Source organism: Akebia trifoliata, chromosome 16 (assembly GCF_017979445.1).
Source record: "Akebia trifoliata isolate Shusen 1 chromosome 16, ASM1797944v1, whole genome shotgun sequence".
Lineage (NCBI taxonomy): Eukaryota > Viridiplantae > Streptophyta > Magnoliopsida > Ranunculales > Lardizabalaceae > Akebia > Akebia trifoliata.
Window position 1 is genome coordinate 2,720,402 of NC_141390.1, and position 20,082 is coordinate 2,740,483.

The 20,082-nt window shown below is 34.0% G+C and overlaps 1 protein-coding gene and 1 pseudogene across 3 annotated transcripts; both read left to right on the plus strand.

Moving 5' to 3' along the window:
* Window positions 1-1,836: 1,836 nt before the first annotated feature.
* LOC147382253 (membrane-associated protein VIPP1, chloroplastic-like) lies at window positions 1,837-19,574 on the plus strand. Of its 3 annotated transcripts, none has more exons than XM_086427616.1 (12): window positions 1,837-1,971; window positions 2,077-2,234; window positions 6,282-6,406; window positions 6,507-6,617; window positions 7,256-7,320; window positions 7,411-7,492; window positions 8,023-8,097; window positions 9,476-9,546; window positions 9,652-9,734; window positions 18,124-18,188; window positions 18,318-18,392; window positions 19,247-19,574. In XM_086427616.1, coding segments are annotated over exons 1-12 (1,032 nt in total). In that variant the 5' UTR covers window positions 1,837-1,969; the 3' UTR covers window positions 19,367-19,574. The 3 variants fall into 3 exon arrangements, with proteins under 3 accessions (XP_086283742.1, XP_086283743.1, XP_086283744.1); XM_086427618.1 differs by lacking the exon at window positions 1,837-1,971 and adding an exon at window positions 4,824-5,412 and having other exon boundaries at window positions 2,096-2,234; XM_086427617.1 differs by lacking the exon at window positions 1,837-1,971 and having other exon boundaries at window positions 1,978-2,234.
* Window positions 9,741-13,310, plus strand: LOC147382254 (uncharacterized; annotated as a pseudogene).
* Window positions 19,575-20,082: the final 508 nt, after the last annotated feature.

Below are 20,082 nucleotides of genomic sequence, written 5' to 3' on the forward strand. Positions count from 1 at the left end.
GTTCACTTGAAGATCAATTTAGACAAACGAAATCATTCACGTAAACAAGCAAAAATAATCATTGTTGGAGAATGGAAGGATTGACAACTTGACACTACCCTAACATATGCTAGAATGTGGAAGGAAAGAATTCTTGAGATCACAAGTTACCCCACCTACAAGTGTCAAAGAAGTGCATCATTCAGGCATAAGGGCCAACATAATCACCAAAGATAGAGTAACAGGTTTTTGAAGCCATAAGTTTTCCATTGATAATCCCTTATCCTTCTTTAAGTACTACTAGGCCTATGCCATTTTTTATAAGAATGATTAGTATTGCTATGCACTTCTCACTCTGAAATAATGAGAGTAGGGCTTAAAATGAGTCAGGTTCATGACGGCTATGAATATATCCATATCCACGTTTGACTAAAATCATATCTGAACTATTTTGTTTTTACTAAACTCGTATTTGACTGGACCGAATTAATTGATACGGGTCGGGTTAGATAATTTTGAACTGTCTCCCCTAGACACGTATCAGATTATTTCAAGGAAAATTCCTAAAGATTGCCAAAATGAAGCTTGAATTCAAGACCTCTCCCTTTGTGGAGGGAGGCTTTAACTTCTGCATCCAAAACTTATTGGTTGAAGAAAGATATTTTGAAAAAATATAAATATAAATTTCAAAATAATATATCATTTGGATCTAGGCGGATAGTCATGGATTGATATTCGACCTGAATTTGACTCGAGTCAAGGGACGTCAACCAATATTCAACCCATTTTTTCTTCAAATATACTCGAATGAACCAAACTCGTTAAATTCAGATAGAATCCAACTCATTTTATGTCCTAAGTGAGGGAGAGTAGGTCTTTGAGACTAAAACAATGTTACATGTGACAACAGACCTTCTCTAACGAGAAAGCTAGAAGGGCCTAATCAACACAAAAGAATATTGATAAACATATTATTGTTTTTGCCCCATCCTTATGTTCCCCCAACAGGTGGGCATTATAATATTTTGATCCACTGCCCACAACTAAACCCGAAACCATAGCTATCGTTTACGCTTGCGAGTAAGTGTAAGCTATTTATTGTAGTCGTACTAGCGAGTATTCCTTGAAATTCCACTCTTGTTCTTTGTCATATTTGTGGTGTTTTATAGTCATTAACCATCACAAATTGTTGAAATGAATAGCAATCCCCACTCCCCTCTAAAAAAATTCAACCAATTGAATCTTAAAAATGGACATTTAATTGAAAAAAAACTTCACTCCTTGAAATTAACATATATTGGTGGGCATTCAGAAAGAAACCCCATATTTGGGTCTATTAAGTAATTCTCCCAACAACATATATGTAGCACATTTACGAGAATACCCTCGATATGTTGAGTCTTGTCGATGTATATTGTCCATGGTATTTAAACTCGTCCGAGACCGAGACGAATTGCTCGAGTTAATTTGGTATCGGAGCCCAACGAGACCAACTCACAAAGTGTTATGAGATGACTGCGTATCATAAGATAAGCGAGTCTTCTTGAATGATATTTTTGATTATCTCGGACGATATGAATGAGACAACGCAGTAATGATTTAACTCACAAGTTAAATGAGACGTATCGGACGAGATTTTCAAAATCTCGTCCGAGTTAATCAATACAAACAAGTTAAAAGGCTCAACCCTCAATTTTTTCACTCCCAAATCAATTTTTTTTTAATTTTATATTTTTTTAGATTCATTTTTTTATAAGAATTATTTCTGAATTATTTCAGAATTTTTTAGATTTTTTAAATGGTTAAAAACCATTGTCTCAATGTTGAACGAGACAAGACGTCTAGTCCGAGTCAACTCGGTATCGGAGCTGAACGAGACGAGACGTAATACCGAGTTTAAAAGCCATGATATTGTCTGATTGTGTGGATGGCCAATCCAAAACCTCATCACAAAATCCTAATTCGAGTTCCAATTTGCTCTGTAGACTAAATGTCAGTTTCACAGAGGAAAATATTTGCAAACTGAGTTTTTTCCCCTTTTTCCTACTCTTCTTTATTCATTTTTTTTTGTTTTTTGTTTTTTTGTTGCAATAGTAGGGGTGGGTTTGCTCTAAAAATGGCGATGAGAGCTCCACCAATAACTGGGTTTAGTTTGGTATCTTCTTCTTCTTCATCGTCTTCTTCATTACAAGCTTCCTCTAACCAGCTTGTCATCTTGAGAAGACCCCTCAAAACATCGTTTTTTAATGGCGGAGGTATGCCCCTCTCTTTCTAAATGGGTATTCGTCTTATTTATTTATTTATTTATATTTGATCATCTTGTTCTATGTTTTTATTATGGACTGGAATTAGTAAAGTTGATAAATTACAGTATTTGATATTCATGCAATTTCGTCATTCTTAAAAGTTTTTGTTCTTGTTGCTGTATTGGTTGAGGTTTTATTTTGTTTTTTCATTTATTTGTGACACTAAGTACTGAATTAAGAAATTGGGTTTGTTTGTGGAGTGCTTATATTTGTGGGGATTGCTTGAATTGTTTATGTGATTGATGGGTGATTATTAGTACTGGGAATTATAAATTCTTGTCCCATTTCTCGAGATTCGTGACTTGGATGGTGAGGGTATCTGTTCTCCTGATTAACTCTATTGGGGTGCCTGTGAATTTCACTAGGATGCACAAGTCAGCTCACAATTTGGCCTAGTAAAGGCTCAGGATTTTAGAATTCCTCGTGATTTCAGGGATTTGATCTAATACCTCTTTGTTTGAGATCTCGGGGTCATGCCGTTGTTTGAGATTCATTTTGCCTTTGGAGGTGTGAATCTCCTGTCTTGGGGTGCCTCCCAGCTAGTGGAGTAGGGCCTTTGGAATATCTTGTCCCGGCTAAGGAGTTGGGTTGTACTTCACTAGGATGCATTTGAGCTTTAGAGCCTAGGATTGGGGGTTTCCATGTGATGTGTATGTTAGGGATTGCACACCCTTTCTAACTTTCATTTTTAATAATGTTTTTGACACAATATTAGTTGGAATGTTTGGGTATAGCGATTACAAATTAAATGAACTTTGAGTAGACTTCGGGTTTTCTGGCATTGTGAACTTGAGGATATATTATTATTTGATAGAAATAGAAGTTTATTTTCATGATTTGCTCGTTTGTGGTGGTGGCATCACAGGGATTAGTCCCACTTCCAAAGGGGGTGGGGACACCATGTTGCATAAAAAAGAAGGAAAAAGAGAGAGAGAGAAAAAAGTAGGGAAGAGAAAGAATGAGAGAAGTGAGAGAATGGGAGAGAGGAGAAGACTAGTGCACATAACCTTGTCGCACGGTTATCCTTTCTTACACACAAATATTACTATAAACAATGGAATTGCATGTACACCCTTTCTAACATGTAAAAGTATAATCAAATGTAAAACACTAATACAACTAATAATGATAATTATATTTATCCAAAGTAGGAACTTGGGTATATGAAACTTTACATTGCTTGGGTTATACAGCCTCATTCCTTACTAGCAACTAAAGTACATGAACAAAGTGGTTTCCTATGTTTGAGTTATGTTCTAAATGAACTATAGCCTATGGTGTCCCAACTATGAAGAAAATTCCTTAAATTCTTTTACAATTGATGTGAAATGGAGAAAAGCTAAAGCTTTAGTTCTATCGACAATTGAATCTGCAAACCTACTCGTCCTTGAAGTGTGTACTGTTCATGCTATGCATGAATTGTAATAACATGTTTTGTTTAGTCATGTTGTGCATGATCGTAGCAGTGTTGACAAAATTAAAATTGGATTGTTAAAGTTGTAAATAGTAGGATGCAAATCATAAGATTGTGATATTCAATATGATTTTCCTTTATGAGTTAAGAGAAATAATGTGAAATAATATTAAAAAAAATTGACACCCAAACGGTTGGTGTGTATCCAACCATGCAAGAGGTAGTGGGTTCAATTTGATGATGAGAAAGTTTCCTTGGTGGAGTTGAAGTCACTTTATTCCAAAGGGTTAACCCGATCCAGCATGGTTGGTTCTGCAATATTCAAACAATCAGTTTGGTAGACCGATCACTTCACCTGTTAAAAGCATTAGAAAATATTACATATTTAGCTTTCCTAAAAATTGAACAACTCATGAAATAATAACAGATTTATGTACAAATACTTCAAATAATAAGAATAACTAGTATGAAGTATGAACTACAAAGGCACCATTTCAAATTCAGTCATACAAATAAAACTTCTTTTTAATAATTGGAAAATCAAAATAATGTATCATCAATTCATTATCAGAATTAAAGGATTTTCCATCTCTAAGAAATTATTTTTTTTGACAATAATTGCATTCAAGAATTGTTGTTTTAGAATATTGGGTTTATACATCTTATGCGAAAGTTGAATTGACTTAATACCTTGAAATGGAGATGATAATATCATCCATACATTGCTTGTGCTAGGAATCCCATTTAATTTCATGTTCCTGACCCCTACCACTTAGAAATTCCCTGTCGAGGGATGGTGTTTTCCTTCTCCCTCCCACTCTCCCCCACTCCCCCCTCTTTCTCGTTAAGAACACCTTTTGCTTAAATGTATAGAGGAATATAAATGTCAAAAATAAAATTAAATGGCCCAGGTTGTGTTTATGTTAAAACATAACATTCCAAAGATCAAGTCATTGTTTTTTCTCATAATGTGCCAGATGTTTTTATTTAAATCGTAAGACGTGAGGGAATTGTAAGAACTCAAATAGTGAATCGTACTAAACTCTAGGTTCTCAAGGACATTTTAGTATTTTTATGTAAATAGATTCATACCTAAGGTTCTAATCACTTTATTTGAATTGTAGGATTCAAATTGTAAACAATATGCTATTAAGAATACGAACCACAAGCACCAAGTCATTGTACGATTAGCTTCATACAACTTCGGGGAGTGATTAGATGAGTATCGACGATTGCTTAGTTGTAATCTTGATAGGGTTTGGGAATGACTATTCAAAGTCTGTTTGTGCTGTATAATTTTCATTTTCTTGTGTTTATGTTTTGTGTTCTTTTAGTGTCGATGAAGATTGATGTGACTATATTTTATCTTCTATCTTTTGCAATACATATAAAAATGTATAAATGCAGACAAATGCATTTGTGCATATGTTTTGTGTGACTTGGTCATTTGTTCTATGTGTAAGGTTAATGGAAAATTCATCGACCATCTTCTGCATAATTATGATTTTGGCAACAGCCATTTTGAGATTTCCTGGTTTCCTTGGTTGGTTTTATACTTATTTTGTAGTTGGCACACCATTTGTTTCTCCCGCAGAGTTGGATTGGTGCGATTATTGCTTCCTTTTCAATCTTATGGGGTTTTGGAAGGAAATGAATGAATGGGGATGAGAGAGAGAACAAATCCATGCTATTATTCCTAATACCAAAGCTCTTGTATGAGTGGTCTAAAGCTCTTTGGCTATTATTTTTTGAAGACTTTATTTCCAGATATGATCTCATTGTAATAGAGTAGGACTTTCGGAGGGCTTGCACATTCCCTTTCTTTTGTGTGGTATCTTTTATTACCATTTTGGCCTTTTGGAAGCTCTCCTTGACCTTGTGGATAGCTTGATAGTTCTTTTTAATTTAATAAATTCTTCACTAATAAAAATAAACGTGGGTTTTAGGGGAGGGAGAGCATGACACTGTGTTGACATGTCTATTGATTTCCCAACATGCAAAATGGTGCCTTTGTTTTTTAGTTGCCACACTCATATTATAAATTACACTTGGCCATTATAATAGCATTCTTCTATTTAGCTTATAATACATGCAATAAATTTTAAGGAACAATCCATGAATGTATATGTGCATGCACGTTTCTTTAAATTAAAAGAATAAAAAATCTTTAATGAAACTGACACAAGATAAAGCTATGTTATATGAACCAGAGTACCTCCTATGTTACAATCAGAGTAGTAGTTTGAATGAAGATGGAAATGATATAATGCACACCTTGCAAGGCTGTTGAGGACATAAATAAACATTGTCAAGTCAACATGGTTGTAATGAAGGTTTTGTTCTCATTCTATGAGGGGAAGCCCCTTTTTATATTGCCTAGGACGAATAAAAGTTGGAGAAGTTTTCATGCACAAAATGGAGATAGTACCGTAATTATGAAATTTAACATCGGCATGACTTCATGAAGTCAATTTCACAAGACGTGCATGACCTTTGATCTATTTTTGCTTATTCTCAAACTCGTTCTGTGTCTACTCTTAAGTTATCCATTGACCTTAATAGTATATTAATTTTGCTTGCAGTTGGAGCTCTAAAAGTTTCAGAGTTGCGGATAGCCCATCCCAATAGATCAAGATGTAATAGTTATGGCGGGGGAGCTCTTGGTACCCGGATGAACCTTTTTGATCGGTTTGCTAGAGTTGTCAAGGTGACTTGTCGGAAATTTATTTATGCAATACTTGTGACTTGAAATTTATGCTCCATTCTTACGCAACTAGCATGATTTAGTTTTTGTTTCATAAATGTAGTCATATGCAAATGCAATTATAAGCTCCTTTGAAGACCCTGAGAAGGTTTTAGAACAAACCGTGCTTGAAATGAATGACGACTTAACAAAGATGCGTCAGGCCACAGCACAGGTAAATCTTACTCTCATGTTGGTTTTAGTCTTTTCTTTCTTTTTCTTTTTATTCTTCCATATTATTTTTGTTACTTTTGCGCCTTTCTATTTTCTTTGTTTCCTGATAAATAACACAGTTATATTAAAAAGTTGCAAATATAGTTTAGAGAGCTGCTCTTGGAACCCCAACTTTTACTTATTACACCCCAATTTCTTAAATTATTTATCACACCCGAATTAATGATTAAAACGCATACTTCAAACATTACAAAGGTTTGGCTCACATTATAATTTCAACATTACAAAACATTATAACACTCGTTCAAACAATTTCAGTAGTTGTTTACACTTATGATTAGGCTCTTATAAAATCCTAAACCCAAAAATTAGAAACCTAGCAAAAAAAGAAAAGAAAAAGGAGAGCTTCTATTGGCACCCCAACTTTTACTTATTCTCAACCATTCACTTATTTTCTTTATTTTTAATTGGGGTGTAACAAGTAAAAGTTGGGGTGCCAATAGCAGCTCTCATAGTTTATTAAAGGTAGATTAACTCCCAATTTACAAAGTCAAATATTTTGAAATCCTTCCCCTATACCTTGTTATTTGTTTTTTCTTCGCCTCTTTGTCTTTCTAATACTTGTCATTTTTTTTGAAGGTGCTGGCATCTCAGAAGCAGTTGGAAAACAAATACAAAGCTTCCCAACAAGCTTCTGAAGATTGGTAATATTTGGCATGAAGTGTTTGGTTTTTAGTACCTAGGAATATTGTCTTGTGTGTAAATGTACCTTTGATCTTTCGTTTTGAGTACAGGTATCGTAGGGCTCAACTTGCTCTTGGAAAAGGAGATGAAAATCTTGCTCGTGAAGCTCTTAAAAGGCGTAAATCTTATGCTGTAGGTATTCTTTTAAAGAGTGTATGCTGATTGTTTGTTTACTTAATTTGGAGGCACATTTGCATTAGATTGTCATTTTTCTTGCTTTTCGGTTCTGTATCTTTCATATGGTAGGTGAGTTTATCAAAATAGAAGAAAGGCTAATGAACCAACTCTTTAACATACAATAAAGGGCAGTGCAAGTCCTTCTTTAGCTTGCAAGACGGAATGTTCATTATGCTTCGAGTGTAGATAAATGAGAAGTGGCATCTATGAAATATCATAGATATTCTTCAACAAATTCGCTGGCCTCCATGATCATGCTTTCATCGTTGCTTAAGATGTAATGTTTTATGCATCATTGCTTCATATTACATTTCTAAACAACACCAAAAAGCGAAAAAAAAGCCTGGTCACAAAGATTTGGGGTTGGCTAAATGAATCCTGCGTTTCTTGGTCTAAGAACTGTTGGGGGGGGGGGGAGAAAGAACTGGTATATGATTCCGTCTTTTCAAGTCTGATAACTTCTATCTTCTCAAATTGTTTGACAGGATAATGCAAATGCTATGAAGGCTCAACTTGATCAGCAGAAGAGTGTTGTCGATAATCTTGTTTCCAATACACGGGTGTGTGATTATTTCTGTTTCCTTCATGTCCTTACCCACTAGTTTTATTTTGTTTTTATTAGAGTTGTTGTTGGTCTCGTATCTTCTACTAGAGGTTAGTGAATGCTTCATTGCAGGGGCATATTTACAGTGGGGGTACTAGCCCCCACAATTTTTTTAAGAATCGTAAGATTTTATATGCTACTGCGACTAATAACAGCAACGGAAAGAAAAATCTGTCACTATTGCTCCCACAAGAATTTTTAAAAATTTGTTAGTGCATTAGTTGCTCCCACGTAGACAAAATCCTGACTCCTCCCCTGTTTCATTGGAAACCTTAATCCCAATGGGATGTGAGAATACCACGGCTGGTCAACTTGCAAGAACACACTCCAATTAGGAACTTTTTATTCCATTCAAATGGTATGGGGCTTATAACTAAAAAAATTCTTGTTTGATTTTTAAAAATAATTAAAAGTGGCTAGAAATCAGAATAATGGTAGAATATTTTAATTAGAAATATGTATTACAATTATCAAAGGGTTTATTCTGCTTGCGTGTTTTTTTTTTACTAGGTCACTTACACCTATATATTTGCAGTGTCATGTAATATTAGCATATAGCTTTTAGTGCTTTGCTCCCTTTTAGTAGATATGCACCCAACAAGCGTATCCATGTTGACATGTCCTTATATGCAAGGCAATGTCACCCCTTATTTTAATGATTTTATATCCTCCATTCTCTAACTTTTCGAACACAACTATATTTGTTCAATAGTATAAGTCTACATTTATTTACTAAATTTTTGTATAGATCTATGGTGTATGATAGTATTTTCTTTTACTTTTCATATAGTTCTTCCATTTTTTTAATATTCTAATTTAAGTAGAGAAAAACTGTTATATTGTACATTTTTAATGTGTGTGCACAGCTCAATGGCATTTCAGAATGTTCAAAAATGCTGTGTTAGATAACTAGTAACTGTGTCAGGGACCAGCACACTTGTTTGTGTCATTGTTGCATAGGTGCCTTCAGGAAATCATCATCAGAATGTAGGGTTATTGTTTTTGGTGTTAACTGTTTGGAGAGTTTAGAGCTGTATTTTTGACGATTTTATCTTTAAGTGGGACCTTATGTGTTGGTTCCAGGTTAAACGCTGTGCTTTTTTTCCCTTTGTTTCTAGGAATGTGTTCTCGACCTCCTTTCTTAGTAGATTTCTACTCTTCCACTCACACACACGCGCGCACGCACACACACACACACACACGCACACGCACACGCACACAATCTGCAAAGTTGAGTAATAAATGGGAGCTTATTTTTTGGTTTGTGCATTTTGCTAACTTGGTTAATGAGCTGATGCAATTGTAATTTCACTGAATTCTGTTTTTTTGCATAGCTTTTGGAAAGCAAGATACAAGAAGCCAAATCAAAGAAAGATACTCTCAAAGCACGTGCTCAATCTGCAAAGTTTGTCCTCAAATCTTGTTTTATCATTTGTATTTGATTTTCCTTCTCCCCAGATCAGCCAGATCCTTGAAGTTGATGTTAAATGGATACTTCACTGTTTCTTAGGACTGCAACCAAAGTGAGCGAGATGTTGGGGAATGTCAATACGAGTAGTGCTCTTTCAGCTTTTGAGAAAATGGAGGAAAAGGGTAAGATTCATCGGCTTTTTTTCCCCTCTCTCTCTAAGTTCATCTTTTACCTTACTCTATAACTTACCATAAAGTTTCACTTGCATCCTTTTTTTTTCCCTTTCTAGAAATAGGTGCAACTCACAAATGATATAATGGTTAAATCATATAATCTTACTACGGCACGGGCATCCTCTTTGGGGTTAAGGGGGTAAAAGAGGAAAAATAATATAGTTGGAGGGATATTATTAAAAATTATTGGGATTATGGGGTAAAAGAGGAATAATAATAAATTTGGAGAGGTATCATTAAGAACAGGGGAGAAGAGGAAAGACAATAAAGTTGGAGGGGTAATATTAGAAAAAGGTAGAAGAAGAAAGAGAATAAAGATAGGGATATTTTTGGAAAGAGGAAGAAGAGAAAAGGTAAAACCTGTCCTGGAGATACGTTGTTTATGTGGTATAAATCTTGAGATAGAGAGTGGGGCCCACAGTTATCTTTTATTATATAGATGAAATTCTTATGAAATATATAATGGTTTATTCATATAGTCGGCTACTATTCTTGAACTGCTGCTTATCTGGACTTCTAGATTGATATTATGTGCCTTGGATATGCTGTAGATCCAAAATCATGACAATCAGTTGGTCCTAGTCATCTGAGTATTACTGTTTTTTGCACTTAATCCTGCACTTTTAAATGATTCTGAGTCACACAACTAACTGGATTGCTATGATCATCAAGTTACTATGATTTTCAAAATATAGTCTATCCTTGAAGCAACTTTTATGGTTTAGCCGCCTATGGATCAAAAGGAACCTGTAGAAGTTGGACAGCTAGTGTCTGACTATATGTTTAGCCATTTAGTTTACAAAACTTCCCCTGTTTTGTACATATTTAGTCGTCTATATAAGGATATTACCAAAATGCCTTCTATAAAATGCCGTTGGATAAAAAAGAAATGCTGTTGGGTCAATATTTGAGAAAATGAATGTGGGAATGGAAAATTAAGTACCTTTGGCAACGTTGGTAGGAGAATTGATCAATGGCTACAAATGACATGCACTAGGGATGTCAAAGAGCCCAGCCCGCCATGGATCGAGCTTGATACTGCAAGTTAGTCCATTAAGTTTTCCAAGCTCGTTTATTTAAAGGCTTGAGTTTAGTTTGAAAGTCGAATCCATTAGGCGACCTGGTGTGCTCACTCCTCATCCCCCATCTTCTTTTTCAATGTCCCTTGCATTTCACGTTAATGTCTTTTGACAATTGTCAAAAGGCTCAAGTCTTGAAATATGTATTGCATTTAGAGCAACTCCAATGACAATGTTATATTGTCCTTACTCAATTCCATATTTTGAGACAATAAAGTGCAAAAAAAAGTTATATTTGGCATGATGCATTTGAATGCTTCATCTAAAAAAAGTCATTTTCTCAATTTATCCTACCAACCACTTATCATTTATCTTACCAAGTACTAATTACCATTCCTTCTATTTTTTATAAATTCAACATTTTTTTATCATCAATATTTATATTTCCACACTACAATGAGTAATTTGAGGATCATTTTGAGTTGAGACTTCGATAAATCTTCATTCGGTGAAGATTGGAGAATGAATGTGGTGTAACTTATTGCATCAAAGTTCTACAAGATAAAAATGCAACAAGACAATTAATCAATCAACTCGACATATTGATTCTTTAAAAGGTCGGCGATACATTTATCTTGATAGAGTCTCGAAAGATCTCTTCTTTGAAAATCTTGTCTACTCAACTAATATTTTTCGGAGCATTTTCGAATGGGTTGCACAATATTTATTCGTATCTTAAATGTTATACAACAATATGATTGTCTCGTAAGAAAAATTGGGGTTATTGGAAGTGTTGAGTTATCTGGTGTATAAACAATGATAGCGACAATTGGGATGCTTGCTCATGATATGCATGCCAATGTTGTGGATGAGTATGTGAGAATTGGCAAAAACATGGCAATCGAGTCTTCAAAGAGAATTTGTTTAACAATTATCAATATTTTTGAAGAAGAGTATCTAAAATCACTAACAAAGACAGATGTTGCTAGACTACTATAAGAGTGGGAAAAACATGTGTTTCTTGGAATGTTGGAGAGCTTGGATTGTATGTACTAGAAATGAAAGTTGCGTGGCTTGGACAATAAATCGACCATGTACATGAACCTACAATTATACTCGAAATAGTGACCTCATATGACTTGTGAATATGACATACCTTTTTTAGTATGCCTAGGTCTCACAATGACCTTGATCGGTCCTATATCTTTTCCGAGCTCGTTGAAAGGCTGTGCCTCTCATGCCAATTACACAATCAATGATCACCAATACACCATGGGGTATTATTTTGCTGGTGTTATATATCTTCTATTGGCAACCATTGTCCAAACGATTTCCTAGCTGCAAGGGTTGAAGAAGAAACTATTTGGAACTATGCAATAGGCATATTGAAAAGATGTGGAAAGAGCATTTAGGGTACTCTAAGCACATTTTTCTATTTTATGAGGGTAACCCGATTTTGGAGTCATGAAGATGTTTTCGACATCATGAAGACATGAATTATTTTGCACAACATGATCATTGAAGATGAATGAGATGATTCAATGGATAACGAGTATGATGCACTTGAAATAAAACCTCACGTTCACGTTCACGAGAGCCAACACCATATTCACTGAGTTCATTGCTCACCATCGTATGATTCGATCTTTTGGAATCTATTATACACTCCGTAATGACCTTATAAAAAATGTGTGATCAAGAAAAAGAGTTTGAGAAGTCCTTAACTGTTTGTATTTGCAATATCTATTGTACTTTGAATTAAAATGTTCTTATTGTGATGTTCGATGTTTTAAATCGCTTTGATTCATAAAAAAATGAAAAGCTTCAATTCAAAAAAAATTCAAAGTAATATAAATAAAATAAAATGAAATAAAATACTCATAATCATGGAGAAGGAGGATGGAGAATATAAGAATTCATATTTCTTGAACATGCCTCTAGTTTGCAAATATCTTATTCTTGTGGTACTCATAAAAGGCTTTTGCTCGATGTTCCATGTTGTAAGTGTCCATCCTCATAATTATGTCATCTTTATATTTTTGTTCATTTTCATTCATCTTTTCTATTACTGTTATTTTTATTATTCTATCTAGGCCTTCTCCTCTCTAGTGTCACATGTTTATTTGATAAATTCTTTCATTAAATAAAAAATGAGAGCTCGAAGTATCTGCAATCTTGCTCTTTCTACGTAACTCTTTTTCGACCTTCATTCCAATGTCTTTTAGTTCTTGGGAAGTCGATGCTATATCTCTCTGGATTTTGGTCAGAATCGAGAGAAACAGGTGTTTTGGGAATTTGAGAGGATGAAGATGAGAAAAAAATTGTTGTAAGAGTTGTCTTCTTGGGGAACACATTTTCTTGCAATTTCATGATATGTTGCAAGATTGCCTAATAATACTCCAAAGAAAATTTTGTTTGTTCAATCTTTGATACAATAATTTTTCTTAAAGAACCTGAAGATGATTTAAAATCTTAAAAACATTAAAACATAAAAATATAAAAACATAAAAACATATAAAAGTTAATTTTAGGAATACAAATAAAAATCTCTCGTTGTTCGTTTTTGTGATTCCACTTTATTGACTATTTTCAATCTGTATGAGGTACCTACGAAACTTATTATAAGTTTGCATAAATATGCCCTAACAAGATTGGATTGAAACTCGTCTTTGTGTAGTTTAAATTAAGGTGTTTTCGATGTAATTTTGGAACGCATGATTTCAAAAATTGATTTGTGTTTGTGAGTTACCAACAATTGGATCTTAAGTGAGATTCAACTAAGCATTGTAAATTGCTTTTTCTTGAGCCACTGTTAATGATTTTCTTCACTTATTGAGTTGTTGATTGTCTTTCATGATTTTGAAATATTAAAGTTTGTCGAGAAAAAATAGAATAAAAGAAAGCACAATAGAAAGTACACAAGAGAATAAATGGATTTCATGGGATATTTATAATAAATATTTACATTGAGATGTTCTTAGAGGGGAAAATGATAAAAATTCATTTAAAAGTTGTTTTATAGCTATTAGATTTGGAGAAAAAATAGTAAAAAATAATTTTTGGTATTTTGGGTGGCATTTTGGTAAATAAAAACTCATTTTAGAGTTATTGGATGACATTTAGCTAAATAAAAATCCAATTTTTTTTATTATTGCAAATTTTAGAGTCATCGATGGTATTTTGGTAAATAAAAACCCAAAAAATGTTTCATTTTTTAAAAATTTTGAGATATTCTAAAAGTAATGTCAAATATAGCAATGATTTTAGTATATTCCATATGGGTGTTGGCATTCAAATTTTGGCACGACCTCCCATAATTACTCCAATGCAAGTGTCAATGCCAAATATAGCATTGGTTTTAGCGTATTCCATTTATGAGTGTTGCTACACAAAATTTGACACGACCTACGTATGATAAACGCTCTCTAATGCAAGTGCTAGTGCCAAATATAGTTTTGGTTTTAGCATATTGCATTTAGGGTGTGTTTGATTGCATGAAAAGTCACTTTCCATGAAATTTGAAATCCATGGAAAAGTAGGTTTGAAAAATCAATTTCCATTGTTTGATTGCATTTAGACAAAATTAAGAGGAAACAAATTTGAGGAAGAAGAGCAGGATGAAGAAGAAGAAAAAAAAGAAGAATATAGAGAGAGAGGGAGAGGGTTGGGGTAGAGGGAGAAGAAAAAAAAGAAGAAAAAGAAAAGAAGGAGAGAGGGGGAGGAGGATAAGAAGAAATGCAGAGGAGGCAGCGATGGAGGCGGAGGGAGGATGAGGAGGACGACGAAGAAAAAGAAAATGAGAGAAAAAGAGAAAGATAAGAGGAAAAGGATGAAGAGAGAGAAGGGAGGTGGTTGGTGATGATGGGGGGGGGGGAGGTAATGGTCATAGCTATGGTGATGGTGATGGTGATGGTGGTGGTGGTGGGGGAAGAAGAGAGGAAATTAGGGTTTTGATTTAGGGAAGAAAATATGGGGATTTTATTTTCCCATGGGTATAGTTTGGAAAATAAAATCCACAGGTTCCTGGATTTTTCGGAAAGGGTGGAAAATGGTTTTTCACCATATTTTTCATGTTAATCAAACACACCCTTATGGTGTTGCCACCCAAATTTTGGCACCACCTCTCATAAATGCTCGTCAAAGTAAGTGCCAAATGGACACTCAAAAACGGAATATGCAAAAATCAATGTTATATTTGGCATTGATTTTAGAATATCTCGAAATTTGCAAAAATTAAACTTTTTTAGATTTTTATTTAATAAAATACCATTCAATGGTTCTAAAATTTACAAAAGCTAATTTTTTTTTTTTATGATGGACACTTCCAACACGAGCATGCAGTAAGCAAGTTTCTTAATTGTTGCTATCATGTTTTGCTGATCGGATAACCCGATAGTTTCGTTGACTCCATTTTTGGACGAAATAACCATGTTGTTTAGCATTTAGGAGAGGAAGAAAAACTGGATTACCCATTTGAAAATGCCTTCGAAAAATAATAGCTGGTAGACAGGATTCTCAGCGAAGTAATCTTTAATTAGACTTTCGTTGCCGGAGAGACTATCACAATAAATGTGTCGTTGACCTTATGAAATAATACCAATATGTTGAGTTCTAAATAGTCTTATTGCGTTTTTTATTTTGTACAATTTTGACGTAATAAGTTGCACTACATTCATTCTTCGATCTTCATCGGATGAATATTCATTGATGCCTCATCTCAAAATGACTTTCCTCAAATTAAAAATTGTAATGTGAGAATATGAATATTGATGGTAAAAAAATATTGAATTTATAGAAAATAGAAGGAATGATGGTTGGTGGGAAGAATGGTTGTAAATGATGGGTGGTTGGTAGGAGAAAAATTGAGAAAATGACATTTTTTATATGAAGCATTGGAGTGCATCGTGCCTAATATAACATTTTACCACTTTATTGTCTCAAAAGATGGAATTAAGGCAAATATAACATTGCCATTGGAGTTTCTCTAGACCCTACTAGGTACATTGCAGATAATTTGCAAATGCAAAAAGATTTTCTGAATTCAATTTTATGGGTGCTTGGTTACACAAGGCAAATGATTTGCATTGCAAAAATTCCACCTGTAGAATTTTTCTTGCACAAAAAGAAAATAATTTTTCCCTCGAGGCATATCTACTAAAGTTGTAAACATCACAAAACCACACTTTGAGGGCACGTAATGCACATCTCTTAGAATCTCTCTAATCCAAACCAGGAGTAGTCAATATTATTGACTATATGGGGAATCATGCATTGCTGAGTCTCTAAAAATTACTTATCACATTCAGACCATATATAGCTAAGCTATTATAGAGGTTTGTTTTTTTAATGACTTAAGAGCAGTTTAGATACAGGCTTAGGTCTTGAATTAACCCAATAAATCTCCTTAATAATTTGTTTGGGTTGGTGTTTTGGAGTTGAGTTCCCTCATAACCTCCTTTCTTTTTCTTTGCCTTTTTTCTTATGTGTTTGTCACTTTATCTGTGTTTTAATGATCGACTCATCTGTAAAGAAATTTGTATTAAAGAAAGAGGGAAATTGCAAGATTACCTAAAAGAAAGCTAAATAGGGGAGACCCCTTTATCTCACAAATAAGATAAATGATAAACTTTGGTTAATGCCCTAGTTCATGCTTTTCAAAAAAATTACAAAATCCATTAAGTCTACTTATTTGAACTGTTTGAAATTATATCCCCATGAGCAATGATGACTTTCATATTCTTGACCACTACTTCTTCAGCACTTCACTTGTAGCGTTTCTTTCCTTCTTTTAGGGTTTGTATTATTAGATGTAATGAGAACCTTTTCTTGTAACTTTTTAAATTGTTGGAGTATTTCTTAATGTGTATTTTCATGGCTAACTACTAGTCATTATGACAATGGCTCCCCCATTTTACGAGAATTTCAACTACAGACTCATAGGGCAGTTAGTTAGCTTTGTTTGTTGCAGCATGATTACTCAACAATGATTCACATAGATTTCCATTAGTGAATCTATAAAAGATCCTCAACGGAAGGTTTAAACCAACCTCTCTCTACGTTGATTTCTGTAGGTTCTTACAAATCCTCTTGTTGAGGTCATGCATATCTGTCTGAACCTTCTGCAAATATCACTGCTCCCACCTTCAAATCCTTGCAATATTTTAACTCAGATTATACAATATCCTAGTTCATAAGAGCTCCTTGCAAGATTAAAATTGAAAAAAATGTTGTTCAATTTGTATTTTAGTAACCTAACTTCCACTTGCATATATAATAATGTAAGAAGAGACAAGGAATTATACTCATGCCGGGGGGGAAGGTTGTTGGAACTAGGGCTGTCAATGGATTGGATCAGACCCAACATCCGATTTGTTCTGAGCCGAAAACTTCGGGTCTAGATTGATGATTTATATTTCGATAAGGATCCGATCTGGTATCTTATTGGATCGGATCTGGAATGACCATCTCCCGATCCAATAAAATGTTAGAAAGTATATTGTTTATTTATTTGAAGGTACTGACTAGTTGCACATCACTAGTCCTTGGTTGCATTGTAACATTACAAAAATGTTTTTTTTATATACTAAAATCAATTTTAACTTACTAATTGCATCTCATTATGATAATCTTATAATTTAGGGGCTTATTCATCTTCGATTCCAACAAGTTTCTTAAGCATGCTAAAATCATCAAAGCCAATCCTTCCTTGGTTTATCACTCTGGATACATGGTGATTACAAGGGATTTGTGATATTTGTTCATAGATTAGACTATACAAAAATAATGGAACCAACAATAATTTATGTGGGTATACAGTTGGGGAAGAAGAAGAGCAATATTTTATTATTATTTTTGGAGTGGAATCATCCAAATGAAGTGCAAAGGGAATTTTTAAGTGATGGAGTGCAATTGGTAATGGGTGGTGTGCAACTAGTCGGCCGCTTATTTAAATATATGAAATTTATTTAGATACTATGCATCAAATCGGGTTTGGTCCGACCCGGACCCGATTGTTATTTGATCTTAATATTGAGATCCAATAAAACCCAATCTGATACTTATCGGATCAGTTCCAGATCCAATCTGATACTCATCAGATTGGTACCAAATCGACACAGATCCGATCTGAACCCGATCTATTGACAGCCCTAGTTGGGACACTATCAATGGTAGTTACTGCATACATTATAGCGGCTGAAAGCTTTCTATCCTGGCTTGAGTGTGCTCAAAACCAAGTTGTCCCTCTTTATTTGCTTTTGCTTTAATCTGAATTCTTAGTAGTAAATGCTTATATAACATTTGTTTCATTTTCATGATAGTTATGGCTATGGAGTCCCAAGCAGATGCACTTAATCAGTTAACAACAGATGATCTTGAAGGGAAGGTAGCTTTTCTTCATCTTTACAAGATATAGTGCTAAGGATACTAAAATGAGGAATACTTTAAAAATATTATGTAGTTAATCACATTGTTCTAAGCAGTAAGCATTCTAAACCCTGTATGTCCTTTGCAGTTTGCATTGCTAGAGAGCTCATCAGTCGATGATGATCTTGCAAGCTTGAAGAAAGAACTGTCGGGAAGCTCAAAGGTATTATATTCTCTTACCTTGATGTGGTTTTAGTAGAAGTTGGTCCTCTGCTATGTTCGTGATTGTTCGACGGTTACAAGCATTCTAGTTTCCATTACTTGAGGACCATTTTGGCGTTTGAATAGTCTTTAGTACTATTGTATTATTTTTACTATAAATTATATATTTTATTAATAATCAGATATTGGGCAATAAAAGATTACGTATAAGATCATTGTGGGGAGATTTACCAGGCAAATTTGCACACTCCGAGAACTTGAACTACTCTATTAAGATGCCCTCCCTCTGATTCTTACAATTTTGTGTTGGTAGGGGAGATCTGCCAAAGATACTTCGATTCCCAAGTTAGAGGATAAAATATAGAATTTCTTTAGAAAACCTTTAAAAGAATTCAATACCCATGTCCCCTGGAAATACTCGAGTCCAATCATGGGAATCAAGTTGAAAACACCTATCTGGCAAGGGAAATCTTCGGAAAAAAATGGGGGAAAGAAATGACAAAAATGGGAAAGAGGTATGATAAAATAAAAAAATTAAAAAACTATTAACAATTACGATTTTTTATTTTTATTTTTTATAGATAGATAGAGAAAGATTTATTTAATTTTCAATATATTTTTTAAGCAAAAAAACGCTATTGAATATCTATGCATGATTGTATGTTTTCACACAAATTATACATGTTATGATGCTAACATACATTGGCCATACTATACTATATATATATATATTAACATATCTTTTGAACAAAATAATGAACATTCATTATAAGGGGCCATATTGTATATGATACTAAAGGAATTAGGGACACTCATACCATTCTAAGTTCCTTTTTTTGTTCCTTGATTTTATAGAAAGGAGAGCTTCCGCCTGGTAGAACAGCCGTTAGTAGCTCAAGCTCTGCGTTCCCTTTTCAAGACACAGAGATCGAGAAGGAGCTCAACGAACTGAGGAGAAAGGCCCAGGACTTCTAGATTTCTGTATTTTTTTTCCCCATGTTTGTGGCCTGAAATCCATCCTTTCTTTGATTGTTATCTAACGTATTACAGCTGAAAGTTTTAACAATATATGGTTCCAAGGGCCAAATTTGATTTTTAAATTTAGATCTATAGATGGGTATATAGTTCGTTGTGCGTGGAACATGGATTATTAAATGATGCAAGTTTTCTAACATTTTACAAACATCGTGTAAATTATGTAGCTACGAATGGCCTTGTTTTTGCTAGATATCGAACCAAGCCTAATGATGTACATTTATGTTTATGCACGAATGATTTTTGGATTATGAAATCATCATCATCATCGAAGCCTCATCCTAAAGGTTTGAGTTAGGATGAATAAATTTTGTTCCTCCATTCAATTGTCTATGGTCATGTTTTATGTTATTACAGGTGTGTTCATATATATGCTTCCATTACTTCAATCCACATTCTTTTGGGTCTTTCTTCTCTTCTTTTGGAATCTTCAATTGGTCCAGTCTCAAGTTATCTTAATTGACTTTATCTTAGTTTATGTATTATTAATTAAATGCCGTACATGTTGTACGATTTACCCTTCATGTATGCTCTTTGGGATGCAAAAAGTCCAATTTACCTATCAAGAAAAGAAACATTAAATAATACAACAACAATAATTACTAGCAACAAAGTTTTATACTAAAGATTTGAGGTCAATTAAATGAATCTTGTTA